Here is a 15,292-nt window from a genome sequence, read left to right on the forward strand (position 1 = left end):
TTGACCTTTAGATTTTAGACTTTAGACTTTAGATCACCCTAGAAACCCATCAGAACACCTTAGCTTGGAACGGCCTAGCAACCTTTCGGAACACTCTACAAGCCTTAGCAACCAGTTAGAACATTTTTTGAATGTCTTGACTTCCTAATGTGCTTTTTTGTTCTTAAACTGATAAACAATGCTAACAACAACAACAACAACAACAAAAAGAGCTGCAAATGGGACCATTATGGTTATAAGTGTTGAATAAAATCTGGGTTTCGGGACATTAACAATTTCTCAGTCACAATAATTACGACATAACGTGAAAGCATCACCATGAATGTAAACGATCAAACATACAGACCTTTATTTAAAGGAAGCCCATTACTTTATAAAAAAATTAAAACCCTTTATTGTTTTTCAGATACAAAAGAAATACAAAAAGAAACACAGACAGCAAGAGGGACACTCAGTCAGCGGCAGCAGCTCAGTCTTTTGGTTAAGTACGCAGATTGTTTTCCTCATTCTCTAGGCCAGCTCGCTCTTGTCCGTGACCTCAGCGTGGCTGGTGTCCGAGCTGCCCGGTGCCAGCAGAGTTCTGCGGTTGTAGTGGGCCTTCATGATGCCTGAGTTGTTGTTTTCATTGAGGATTTGTTTCTGTTTCTGCCGGTTGAGGGACTGGACCAGACCGAGCACCACGGCGGCGAGCGAGTACTGGCCCGTGAGCTTCCTCGGCTGCAGGATGAGCGGGTTGGGCTGCACGCGGCCCAGCAGGAAGTGCGTGCGGATCTTGCCTTCCTGTTCGCTGATTCCCTTCACGTAGATCTCGCCTCGGTACTCGAAGGCGAAGCCGCGCTCGTTCAGGATGCCGTAGGTCTCCTCTGGGAGCTGGATCTTTCCGCTGACACCTGTGCTGTCCATGCGACTTGCCAGATTGACTGTTTTCCCCCAAATATCATACTGCGGCTTCTTAGCGCCAATCACTCCAGCCACCACAGAGCCATGAGCCATGCCTGAGGAGAGAGGAGAGCACAGGGCCAGCATCAGCAAATCTCACTGTTAAAATTGAAAAATGGTCCAACCTACATTTAAGCCTTTTAATAGAGGGCTATGAAGAAAGTAAAAAGCAAAATATCCTACTAATTTTCATAAGAAAAACACTGATTTTTGGCAATAATAATTCAATACTTTAAGATAGACTTCAGTGCTGGGCTTCTTTAGAATAATAATTTATTTATTTACTTACTCTTTTATGCCATGACAGCTTATTTTTAGGTGTAAGAACAAAGTAGAATCAGTTAAATTAAAATAGGTAAATAAACTATTAAACATATTTAGAAAGCGATAAGGAGTAGATAACCTAACAGAATTTGACATGACTGTTTTCTATTTTAATATATTATAAAATGTAATTTATTTCTGTGATGGCAAAGCGGAATTTTCAGCAGCCATTAGTCCAGTCTTCAAGGTCACATGATCCATCAAAAATCACCTAAATATGCTGGTTCTCAGCAAACATCGCATCTTATCATCATGGGTTGAAATAGTTGTGCTGCTTATTATTTTTAAGTCAGAAATTCTGTGATGAACAGAGAGTTCAAAAGAACAGCATTTATTTGAAACAGACATGTTTTGTAACATTATAATTTTTTTAATGTCATTTTTGACCAATTGAATGCATAATAAAAGTATAAATTTCTTAAAAAGTAAACTCTACATAATCTACATAAAGATAAAACTTTTAATTTACATTTTAAGGTGCATCTGAGATTAAAAAAGAAAGAATATTAACACTAACATTACTTATAATATTAAAATGTTTTTAGCATGATTTTAAAATAAATCACAGAGAAGAACTACATTACCCATGATCCTGAAAGGACAGAAGTAACCATGAAACAGAAATACTGCCCACTCCCTCAAAGCATTGTCTTCTTACAACCTCAAATATCTTTTGCAATTATATTTTTTAATAAAAATTCCATCAAATATATATATTTGTATGTTTTTTTTCCTTTATTTTTTGGCTTCAAATCAAATATAGTAATGTTGTGACTCATCTTAGAGTTGGTTTGGACTCATGGCTTTGAAACTTTATTTAAAAAAATGGCTATGGAGAAAACAAACTGGAAAAATGTTCCCGCAATCAAGGATGATCAAAAAGTGGGCAGTCACTGTTGAGCTCAATTCTTACTTTCACAGGTTTTTCTAAATAATTTGATTTAATCGTTTGATTCTTACCGATTCTGAGTTGGAAGTTGTTAAACGAATGTTTGTTGATCTCCTGAATGCTTTCATTCAGAGCAATGGCGAAATCAGCCAGTGCACACAGATGCCCCCATTTATCCTCACATTGCTATGGTAACACAGACATATAGAATGATTACTGCACAAACTACAAGCTTCTAAGACATCAGATAATATCTGCTTTAGTATGAGTGAGTGTGTAGGTTTCTATAGATGTATGTGTGTGTGTGTGTGTGTGTTTTCATACTTGTTTCTCAGGAGACAATCCTGACACGGCCATGTATGTGCTGCCAATGGTCTTTATCTTCTCGATGTCCTGAAAGCGTTCCTCCCCCAGGAGCTGTACAGAGACAATCTTTCAGATATGACAGTCTACATATGTAGCATTAAACATTCACCAGCAGCTTCTGAGCAGGTGTGATGGATCTGTGTGTCTGTGTGAAAATCATTAATATTAAAGGGTCCTTCAATTCAGTCCTTATTTACTTACCCCCATTTCACGACAAACCTGTACGCTGTAATTTTTGTCATGATGAACTGTTATTGAATGAGTTTGGATCAACATGGGGTGAGTAAATATTGACAGAATTGTTATTTATTTATAAACTATGCCTTTAAATGCGTGTAGGTTTATGCTGGTAGAATTCTGACCTCATCAAAATCAGCGATGATCTCGTTGAGCAGCCGCAAACACTCCACACCCTGATTATTCATCTCAGTCTGTGAGTAAAAATCAGCAAAGCCTGGAATCGAGGCGAACATCACTCCCACCGCATCGTATGACTGCGAGTAGAGCTCCTACGGATGGAGATCACACATTAGATACCTCCTCACTGGACTCAGATCATTTGACACAAATGAGCTTTAAAACAACACATGTGAAAACCTGCAGAAATGTGAGTCCAATGAACTTCAGAACAATACAGTGCATGTGACATATGCAGAACGGCTAGACTTTTTAAAACTCTACTCTAGAGGGCAGTGTTGCTTTATATTAACACACTTGTTTTACTCATAAGAACAGAGGTCGGTCAGGGTTAGAGTTTAGGGTGCAGATGCATATGATTAGGATGATATCTGATATATAATGCCAATAAAACGCATAGACCATACAAACGAACATGGTTTACATATATTTTATGTGATATAAACACATAACACTTACAAAGTGTTCCCTTTATTTTTTTGAGCAGTATATATATATATATATATATATATATATTATATATATATATATATATATATATATATAATTTATTGCATATCAATGTATATGTACAATATAATATATAATAAAAGGCTACCTGCAGGTTTTTGCTATTTTCAATTAAATGCAAAAAATATTTATAAAAGAATTATTATGAAAAAGCATCAAAAAAAAAATTTCTGTCACATGTTGCCAAGGGAACATTTCTTATTTTAATTAAGTTTAACTCAACTAAAATAACTAAAACTAAACTTTAAGTAAAAATGTAAAACTGTATCGATATATTTACAAAAATTAATAAAGTAGAATCAGTTAAATAAATGATAAAATAATGACAAAAACACACAACCAAATGACTACAATTTTAACTAAAAGTTTAATTAAAAATCAAACGGATAATATAAAAATGAATAAGTTTTTCAGTGATACTATAACACTGCTGACAAAGTTGATATTTGATAATGCCAATACCACAAATACAAAATAATTAAAAAAATGGTTCATGTATATTATAAAATGTTATTTTATTAATACTATTCTAATAATATAATATACAAATATTTTTATATAGAATTAATGCAGGAAATAAGTGTTTCAGTGGCAAAAAAAGGCATACCTTATAGACACTTCCCATATACATAGACCTCACAAGCATAACATACCACAACATGCACATCTACTGCACCTTTCAAATTAAGTGTGCAATTCAGATGAAGTGAGTGACTAATTATGTGCAATATTTGAGGTGTAATGTGTGCAAACTGCTCTATCTACTTTGCAATTTGACCAGGGAGCTCTGCTAAATAGCATGGCCAATATTAAAGGAGGTAAAACTCTCTCAATACACCCCGAAATATTCAGCACTGCACTTATACGCCCCACTGATGCATGATGTCATTACTGCATGCAATTACTGATGAGCGATCATATGTATAAGAAGTCAATGACTGCTAAGGACGAGTGTACAAAACAGGCAATAATGCACTTAATAGTTGTTAGTCACTGAGCTAAATTACTGCAGTGCCCTTTAAAAGTGGCAGGTTTTGTGAGCATGTATGAAGGAGAGAGATCATTTCCTCATCTTAATAATAGAGAGTGACGTCAATTATAGTTCACACATTTAAGTGCAGACACAATTAGCATTTAGCATCAGCCATTTCTGATTAACTGACAGCGGAACATTCCAGAAATAAACAGAGGAGTCATATCAGGACAAGAGAGAAAAGAAAGAAAGAAAGAAACTAGCAAGTAACTAGCTACATAAAAACATGGCTAACAGAGGATAAACAAGATATAGGTTGCAAGAACAACAAAATTGACCAGAATTTTTTGTTTTAATGTTAAATTGGGAAATATAAAATAATATTTTCTAAAATATTATATAATAAGGAAAATAAAGTAATATTATGAAATATAATTTTTTTTGTGTTTTATGGCAAAACTAAATTTTCTGCATCATTACTCCAGTTTTCATTGTCACATGATTCTCCAAAAATCATTCAAATATGCTGATTTCTTATCAATGTTAAAACAGTTGTGCTGCTTAATATCTTAATATTAGATCAGGTTTTGATGAAATTAACAGCATTTCATTGAAATAGAAATCTTGTAAGATACGTTTTTTTACAGTCACTTTCGATAAATTCGAATTCATCCTCGCTGAATAAAAGTATTTAAATGTGTGCTCGCTGTATTTTTATGATTTTTAAAATAATGTGCTCGCTGTATTTTTATGATTTTTAAAATAATGTGGCATTAGCCTACCATCATGCTAAAGTCACATTTCACTGAAATCAGTGGGGAGTCTACTGGTGTAATATACAGAGCTGTTGCAGAACATTCTAGATTACTTATCACGTATGAGGTTTTGTGATGGTAAGGATGTCGTCTATTTAGGGAGTTCACTAGATTTTGAGATTGTTTTTCATTGTAAAAAGTTTGACAAATTAACAGTAACTTACTGCCAACAATTATCCAGTAGTTGCTGTATTTTGTACCACAGTAAAACTGTGTAATGATTTAAAGCTGTAGTCGGTAACTTTTGATGCTCTAGCGGTTAATAAACAGAACTGCTTGCATCTTGCGGAAGAACATCGTAGCCGGAACTACTTCTCTCTGTTTATGTCTATGAAGAATCACAAAGGTACTGGGTTACTCCGCCGCGGTACCCCCGAAGCAATCTAAAATAGTCCGAATATAAACACTTATTATAGGTGTACCCTAGTGATTCAGGACAAGCTAAAAACACGGTTAGGAAAATGCATTCATGGTGTACTCGCTTATTATATACATTTTTCTACATTTTGAACACAAACAAAGTTACGGACCGCAGCTCTGATTGGTTGTTTTCTTAACGGGAGCGATGGATTTCTGCAAATGGCAATAGGACCACTGGGAGTCTCATATTCTACTGTCAGGACATAATGACAGGTTTAACAAATATGTAAAAAATATATTTTTACAAAAGTTAACTACTTTTTTTACTTTTATTCTTGTTTTATCATGTATATAAATTATTTATTTGTATAACTTTCTTAATTAGTTTCAACTTCTACAGTTCAAAGTGCTTAAAGTTGCCTGTCATGCCAATAAAGCACAAAGACCAGAGTGAAAGTGGCAATGATTCACCCTTTCCTCACTTGTTCTCGCAGTCTAAGTGCTGCCATGCTTTTCCTGTCAGACTAAAGGCATGAGACACCCAGATCCACTCTGTCTCTCTACCTCATTGTCTCTGTCTTTCTCCAGGAAGTGGCGTGCGACATGGCTGGGGAGAATGTTCCGGAGCATGTTCTCATTGTGTTCACGCAGCTCTCGCATCTCATTTATCTCTTCCTTCGCCTGTACACGCCATAGGAAGTCCAGACGAGCGGTATACTCCAGCTGAGAGACAGAGAGAATATAAAAGCATCACAAGATGCATTAAATCAACACAAACAAGCAAAAGTAAAGGAACAGCCAATCAGTGTTACAGCCCTTTACAGTTATTTTATAAAGCATTCATCAGGCTCACACACTCCTTGGCAGAGAAGATCACCCTATTCTACGGCTGTATGTGTCAGAGAGAAGCTCAGTCTCTGCCCGGATAAACTTATATCATCAGATCGCATTTCAAGACCGAATGATTGTCACCACAAATGCAAACTATACTATGAATTGCACCTGCTACTAAACTCAGAACAGACAGACAGAATATATTAATAACAAAATGAAATATATTTATTTGATCAAAATGCAGTAAAAAATAATAATTTGAAATATTATTACAATTGAAAATAACTGTTTTTATTTTGATATATTTTAAAATTGCATTTATTTATGTAGTAAAGCTGAATTTGCAGCAGCCATTATTACAATCTTCAGTGTCACATAATGCTTCAGAAATCATTCTAATATGCTGATTTGGAGCTTAAGAATCTTTTTAAAACTTGCTGAAAATATTTAGTTGTAAGTTTTATAATTTATCTGTTGAAAACTTTAAACTTTTGTTTTATATATATATATATATATATATATATATATATATATATATAGAGAGAGAGAGAGAGAGAGAGAGAGAGAGAGAGAGAGAGAGAGAGAGAGAGAAAAGGACTTATACAGTACATTGCCATTAAATACAATGAATGAACTTTAGCATAGGAGCCTGATAGAAATGCTAATTTTAGATGAAAATTTCAGATGGCACTTAGGCTTTTGCATCTGAACTCTTCATACAGTATATAAATAAAAAAAGGCTTTAAGTTTCAAAGAAAATAAAAAATAGTATCTATTAACTTTCTGCAATACTAGGCAGATAAATCACAAATACACACTCAGCAAACACAATCCAGTCACTGGGAAAAAAAGGCACACAAAAAACCTAGCAACCAGAAGAGGACTGCATCGGTAGGTAATCAACAACAGGAAAGATGCAGAGAGGTGCACTTTCTTCTTAAATGTGGAAAATAACTCATAATCAGAAAATGCTTTATGAATGCTTTACAACATTGATTTTAAATGTCCTTATATAGGTTTCTCTTGAAAAACATTCTTAATTTAATATAAAAGACTATAGTATGATATTTGTATAAGTATGACACATCTTACTATTTATAATGGCACTCGTTTGCAGCAATGACAACACCTCCCTAAAATGACTCAAACAAACATGCCCCCACGTCTACGTCACTATGTGAAAATATTTGCGTAATGCTGCCCAAATGTTCACGCAAAGAAAGAAGGCATGGTTTCAGTAACACAGTTAGTGTTGAAGCAGCCATGTCGGGGAGATGCTTGCTGTGTGTATCTAAGCGAAAGTAAAAGTACTTTATTTGGCCTTCTGAAAGTAGATGCATTTAGGAATCTTTAAGACTACTTATAATAGAACAACAAAACATTTTATGGACAACCATTTCGTGAACCTAGGAGAGTAGGTCATTCTGACTTTCCTACGACAATCTGGCGCTTCTGAATCAGCTACTGTAAGTATGTTTTGTTATTAGTTTAAGTATTTACTATTGAATGTTCAAATGTAGAGCTTTGCACATTGCACATGTGTGTGTGTGTGGTGTGTGTGTGATAGAGAGAGAGACAGGTTCACACAGTGGAGTCAGTGGTCTTAACCGTCCGTGGCTTGTGTACTGCAAACACATATGAGCTTCATCACTGTGTCTGTCACTCCACTCTGTTCCTCTTTCAGGCTTGAACTGATGATAAAACTAAGGACAGTATTAACTGTCTTTACATTTATTTTGAAAGATGAAGCTTGTGATTATGGAAAGGGGTGTTACATTTCCGATGAGTGCTTGCAGTGTTCGGCCAATCACAATGCACTGGGTCAGTTGGCCAATCAGAGCAGACTGCGCTTGTCGGAGGGAGGGATTTTGTTGAAAACTATGTGTTTAAGAGAGATGGGGCATAGAGGGTTTTTTTGTTAATGTTTTTTGAACATTAAAGCATGTCAACATTTTCTGTTACACCAAATACATAAAATAATGATCTTTAAGCATTTGAAAGCATCGTATGCCCCCTCAAATTTTGTTTTCGAGCCGCTCCAGTAAGTTAATTAAAAATTGAATGTGGCTCTTAATCATCATTGTGCTAAAAGCATCATCTTCTTCTCATCCATTCCTCCCTCTGTTTTAAAAAGATGTGGAGACCTTGAGCAAGATGCCCCAACCACACAACCAAATGACACTGTATGTATAATTTGTTTTACATTTGGACAGCATTTGTTTTACAGTTGGCTCTATTTACACCTTATCTAAAGATCCATCTCAGGAGATCGGATCACAAATAATTATTATTTTGCTGTTTATATCAGAACAAGCATCTCAAATGTGTCTCCTGTGACAAATGGTGTTCAGTTTCAGTGGGATGGTCTCTGATTTCATGATTACACCCATCATCACTTGCAATGTTGCTTTGAGTGTTATTGCATGTTGATAAAGTGAAAAAGCACTGTCTATGAAGCATCAGAACAGATTAGCGTTTGGTCCTCAAGCAACATGAATAGATGATGACATCACTTTTCATTTTATTTCTTTCACACACAGTACTCAGTGAGTTCCCTTAAATGCTTTGGCAGTGTTGTGACCCGTTGTGGTACATCTTGCCTCTAACAGGAAGTGAGCTGTACTGCGTTTCTGCTATCTCTGTTCAGCCTGGCTTCCATCAGCTCTCTTCCAAATGAAGAGCTGCAACAAGGTCCCTGCTTATTAAGCAGTAGCACACGCTCATCTGCATATATTAATATCCAGCTTTAATTGAAAGTGTTTCACAAAGGCGTCCAGATTGAAAAATTAATTTACAAACAGTCAGGGTGTGTTGTAAGTGTTTATGCATGTGTATGAGTGTAAAATGCATGCGTGTGTGCATCAATTTGCGTATGCTCTCAGACTGAATATGAAGTGAAAGATGATTTTATGAGGAGTAATTATGCAAGTGGGGCAGACAGGGGTGTAAGACTGTCCGATTGATTATTAAAAACACATCAACAAGACTAACCTCCATTAACCTCTAAAACACATGCACACACACACAGAGACGGACGCACACACTCAGACAGTAGACAGTTAAGGCAGTGCATATATCAACCAAATTACTTTTGACAAAAACAAACTGTAAGAAAAGAGTTGGATAAGTTTTACAAATGAGTTTTATAAGTTTTAGATGTCTTGGGAGGCCCAGTTTTGAAGCTCACCACTGTCTAGAGTGGTTTGGGACTTTATCAATATCAGAACATTCATTTAAATGGTTAAACATCTGGCTGTTGGAAGAGCAGCTGTTACAATAGTAGCTAAAATAAATGCATTGTTTTATCCATAATACAATGATGTGCTAAGTTCTTTGGTGGTGACATACTGGTTCTCAAGGATCTCACTCAGCAGATAATACAAAAGTTATGTTCCCTCATGCTTTATTCCATTGAGCGAGGCATGTACCTGCATTCATAAGTTAATCAAGAGGAACATTTTAGTGCCTTTCAGAGCTCAGTAGACTCATCGGAGTTCTCCATTTATAGAAAGTATCTACTTTGTCCTAGTTTTTTTTTTATTCTTTAGAAACACTAAGAAAATACACTAAAGCAAAAATTTCAAGCCACTGACTTTCTTTTTAATCTCACTTATGTCTACACTGCAAAAATAAATAATTTTTTATATTTTTAAATATTCAGTTTTGTTAAAATATCTTTAACTGCTTAAAACAAGACATTTTCTTGAGAAGGCACAATTATTGTGTTGCCCCAAACTTTGTTTGATCGCAAAATTACAAAAATGAAATTGTTATTTTTCCTCATATTATTTCCATCACTAAAGTTTTGTTAGCATCAAAACACCACAGAACTATAAACTTTCTATCATCTCAATGTTTTTCCCCATTACCATGTCCCATTATGGGCTCCATTTATTTTTGCTTGTTAAGCATTAATGTCTTATGCAGTTGCATCAATTAATTATCTATTATCTAATTATTCTATGCATTCTACACACACCAAGAGAAGCATAAATAAGAAATGATCAAATCACTGTCCAAGAAACACATGCCAAATCCCATTCCATAGGCCAAGCAGTGCCAGTGGGACCACCCGCTGTTGCCATACATATGGGGGGAGGGCAGTTAATAGCTGGACACAACACATGGCACAAGCACAAAGCATTGCGGTCAACTCCATGCACATTAATCAGAGTGGTGCCAACACACCACACACACACACACACACACACACACACACACACACACAACTACACAAACCCAGCACTCATTTCTCTCTCATCCATCACCACTCAGAACGGCTCTTTCCACTGGTCTACGGCATCAAAGACAACAATCAGTGGAGTGAACTTAAAAAGCTTCACACACGGTGTGTCAGAGAGAGAGCAGGGCTTTTATATATTAACTGTGAGACCTTATGAAGCAGCCAATAACTTGCAGCCGTTTCTTAGAAACGTGACATTATAAAATAGGCACTGAATGGCCTCTGATCTGCTGTCAGGTTAGCATCTGTGTGTGCGCCTCTGTTACCTGTTGGCCGTGGTAGAACACAGCTAAAAGGAACATCGCCATGAGAAGCAGAGACGTTTCCTTGGTTCCCAGGAAGCTTTTGCTGTAACCAGAGAAACGGGACAGAAAGCCTCATGAGCTCTACAGCACATTTATAATGTCCAGAGTGCAGTTAGTTAAGACAAACATCTGTCATAAATGTCATTAAGAGCCTTAAACACAGTGTACACTGTTTGTCAAACACTTATGATATCTGACATTATTATTTTTATTATTATTATTTATTTTTTTATGAAAGTGGATTATAATGTTTTAATCAGTACCTACAGTACTTCAGGGTTTGGTTCTGCTTTAGAGGTTGTAATTTGGTAGATGGTTTGGTTTACAGTGTTCACATATAGGGACAATAACTCTGGAGTAAATATAATGCACAATGATGATAACTAGGGTAGACATCTTAGCACTGCAACAATGTTGTATAAGTAGTCCATGCAAGTAATTTATTTAGCTTTTATAAAATGTATAATTTTTTTCATACTATATAAACATTTCCCCCCAATTTTTCCAATTTTTTTTTAGGTGGTATACCATGGTATTCTTTGAAGTGCCTTTGAAATATAATGTGAAAATGATTAACATCCATAAAGAACTTGCATGAAGATGCACAGTAACTTTTCTTCAGTATTGTTGTTAATCAGCAAAAAAAATCATAATAATAATTATATATATACATATATGTATATTCTGACCAGGTATAAAAAATTTACTTATAACTGGTATATTATTACTGTTCTTGAAAGAAGTCCATGAAGGTTGCATTTATTTGTATTGATCAAAGAAAAAAACAGTAATATTGTGAAATATGACCATGATTTAAAATAACTGTTTTCTATTTTTATATTAAAATTATATGAAATTGAATGCCATTTTAAAAGGTACTTTTTGCTTTTGATGGAAAAGCCAAATTTTTAGCAGCCATTATTGGAGTCATCTAATACTGTATGCTGTTTTTCTGCTCAATAAATATTTCATATTATTGTCAATGTTTAAAACAATTGTGCTGCTTAAAAATGTTTTGGAAACTGTTTTTTCAGGATCTGTTGATTAATATAAAGTTCAAAAGAATAGCATTTATTTTAAATACAAATCTTATGTTACATTGTAAATGTCTTTAAGTCTAGATTTAAAGGGTTAGCTCACCCTTGAAGCATCCTAGGTGCTAGGATGCTTTCTTCTTTCAGAATAATCCAACTGGAGTTGGAGATATTAAAAATTGTCCTTGCTATTCCAAGCCTTCAATGGGGTAACTGGATGTTTGTTGTCAAAGGTTCAGAAGACGTGAAATAAAGTGCACACATCTGTAATAAAACGTCCCCCACACGACTCCGGGGGTGAATAAAGGCCCCCTGGAATGAATCCATGCATTTTTATAAGACAGATATCCAGAATTCAAACGAATAAACACTTTTTTTCTAATATCTGCTGACTGTGGGATGCGGACGATGTGCAGGTGGATGATAGAAGATGTATTTCACACGCACTTTATTACGTCTTCTGAACTGTTGCCAACAAACACCCGCTTACCCCCACTGAAAGGCTTGGAAGAGCAAGGATAATATTTAATATAACTCTGACTGGGTTATTCTGAAAGAAGAAAGTCACATACAGTACACCTAGGATGCTTCGAGGGTGAGTAGAAGATGGACGAATTTTCATTTTCGGGTGAACTAACCCTTTAATACAGCCTTGCTGAATGATAATAACATTAATAATAAAAACTTTACTGACCCCAAACTTTTGGCAGCGTATGTAGGCAGTCACAGAAGTGTATGTCCAGTCCTTGCAGGGTTAAAAACCTAGTTGCCTAATCTTTGACCACCAGGCCACACCACCCACATTAACTTTCTGATGTATTTTGATGTGTCTTTCTCATTAAGAGTTTAGCAAAAGACAGAAATGTATGATTGGGTGGTGTCAATCATAAAACTTGCAGAAATCTATTAAAACACTTGCAGACTGCTACTCTAGAAACAGCAAGACATTTATTGCTCTTATATTCGATCGGCATCATTTTACGAACTTGCATCACATCCATGAAGGACAAAGTGTGATGTATAATTTTGCTCTTTATAATTTGTTTCTGAATTGCTTCTGAATGGCACAATGTGAAAGTTTGCATACCTCTGATTAAGTGTAAGTGTGTCATAGCGGATGAACAGAGGTGTGTAGAAGGCCTCGGTCAGCAGTGCGTAGATAGCGATCATCATCAGCAGGATGGCCAGCTTCAGGACAGAGTTCAGTCTGAGGAACACTGCACACGTCACCATAGCCAACACTCCAGTAAACACGAAATACTGTCAATGAACAGGCAGATAACCTCACCATTAACAAGCCATTGCTCTGTGCACAGTGAATGAATTGATTTTAAACGGTTTACACATTTGCTAGAATTCTATCAATCCTTTTAACAGACTGAAACTGGCAATAAGCTGTGGGTCTGACTGTGTGGGGGGCAGTGGATGAAAAGACCTCTGGGTAGAAGCAGATATCGGGGATTGAGGCAGATGCACTAAGCGTCTGGTTCCTGAATGAGCCGGATTTATCGAAATCACACCAAAGCTACAATAAAAGAGAAAGAGAGTGCTAATGTAAGAGAATCGATTGCATTTGAGCAATAAAATTGCATTTCCAAGAACTTTCTAGCTAAAGGTGTAGCTGATAAATGGCTTATATAACATTCTATAATATTCTATTAAATCAAATTAAAATATAAAAAATTAAGATCAAATGTTTTACATGCAATTTAGGCATCACAACATTGTAATATGCAGTATGAAAATTAGATTTTTATCTGGAATCTAACTCATTAAGTTCCTAGTGTTTTTGAAGATCAATTTCAAATGTTAGATGATGGTAAAAATTTGGGAAGTTTAAAAAAAAATAAAGAAAATAAATCCACATTAAAATTGATTAATTTAATATATTACATAAAAAAACTCTCAAATCGGCCAGTAACCAATATGATATTGACATGAGTCAAAATCTGCTGAGGGGTAACAATGGAACAACAGTTTTAAAAAGTGATTTTTCACTATTATTTATTACAAGAGCTGCATTTTCATGGATTTAAATAACATATTTTTGTTATAAGAGACAATAAAAACTTCTTTGTGCATCAAAACTTATTTATGTTTTATAATACCCAAAAATGATTTCCTACATTCAATTACCCCTTAGCAGATTTTGAGCCATATATTGTGCATGCCTTCTTTTTAGTCTTAGATTTATTTTTATTTTTTTTACAAATTTATCACTAGACGTAAATAAAAACTCATTTGTACTCCACAGTGGGTCTATAATTCTACAGTTTAAATTGGTTCAGCTCACAAATTAAAATGTATCCGCGGAAAAATTAGCATAGTATAATGATGATATTAAAAATACAATTAATAACAGTGTTTGCTCACTATGTTAATCATGGCAGCCAGAAAGTTGATGAGGATGGAGAGGAAGATGACAACGTTCCGCGCAGCGTACGTTTCGTTCACCCAGCAACATGCTTTTCGCAAAACCAGCGGCAAACACTTATAGTCCTCCGCCGTTGTCACGACAACAAGGCAACAGTGCAGCAAGATGAGGACGGAGAACTGTATCACCATAGTGACCATCCTACAAAAATAAGTGATCACATATTATATGATGCGCTTGTGGGAGTAATCGATTATCAAATATCAAAGATCAAAGATCAAATTTCATTGAAAACCCCACATCGAACACTACTGAATATATTACTCCATGACTTCTCTATGCACTATAAACCCAAATAGATCATGTGTCAACCTCAGCGTCTGTGGTAGTTATGGTCATCAGTGTATTTATGTACTTGTGTATTAATTACCTTGCTGAGGGAAGTAAGCTCTGTATTCCAGTGATGAAGCAGAGAACAATGAAGGCACACACTAGATTAGACTTAAACACCTCGTCTCGCATCTGGGAATACTGTAGAGAAAAAAAACACACACACACACGCACAGAAAATTAAGGACGAAAATTCCTCTTCACATGACGTCCACAATGACACCATGAAAGCAATGCTAACCACGTAGGAGAGAGCAGGGTAAGAGCTCAAACACACATAAACACACAACTACTGTGCTCTTTGGGTTAGTGAGAGGACGTGTGATGTCAAGGTTGGAAGCAGGGCAAACCAAAAAACTCAAGCACAGAGTGGCACAGGCCAAGTCTAAGGCCAAGCAGGGGGCAAAGGTCAACTCAAACCAGCAGAAATGGGTTGAGGGATATATAAACTGAATAAAAAGCGTTTTTTTCTAAGATGAAAACATGCATGAAGTTGATCATGAGTAACCTGAAGGCACA

The 15,292-nt window shown here is 35.7% G+C and overlaps 1 protein-coding gene across 2 annotated transcripts in view; it reads right to left on the reverse strand.

The window, feature by feature from the left end:
• Window positions 1-395: 395 nt before the first annotated feature.
• The window catches only part of LOC113120779 (adenylate cyclase type 8), a 36,656-nt gene continuing 21,759 nt past the window's right edge, over window positions 396-15,292 (reverse strand). For both annotated transcript variants that reach the window (XM_026290833.1, XM_026290823.1), the window contains 10 exons: window positions 14,814-14,914; window positions 14,383-14,584; window positions 13,445-13,534; window positions 13,097-13,269; window positions 10,937-11,018; window positions 6,158-6,316; window positions 2,881-3,027; window positions 2,477-2,569; window positions 2,224-2,338; window positions 396-995 (listed from right to left, as the gene is read on the reverse strand). In XM_026290833.1, coding sequence (XP_026146618.1) covers window positions 511-995; window positions 2,224-2,338; window positions 2,477-2,569; window positions 2,881-3,027; window positions 6,158-6,316; window positions 10,937-11,018; window positions 13,097-13,269; window positions 13,445-13,534; window positions 14,383-14,584; window positions 14,814-14,914 — 1,647 coding nt within the window. In that variant the 3' untranslated portion in view covers window positions 396-510. The remainder of the gene's footprint in view (window positions 996-2,223; window positions 2,339-2,476; window positions 2,570-2,880; window positions 3,028-6,157; window positions 6,317-10,936; window positions 11,019-13,096; window positions 13,270-13,444; window positions 13,535-14,382; window positions 14,585-14,813; window positions 14,915-15,292) is intronic.

Source organism: Carassius auratus, chromosome 2 (assembly GCF_003368295.1).
Source record: "Carassius auratus strain Wakin chromosome 2, ASM336829v1, whole genome shotgun sequence".
NCBI lineage: Eukaryota > Metazoa > Chordata > Actinopteri > Cypriniformes > Cyprinidae > Carassius > Carassius auratus.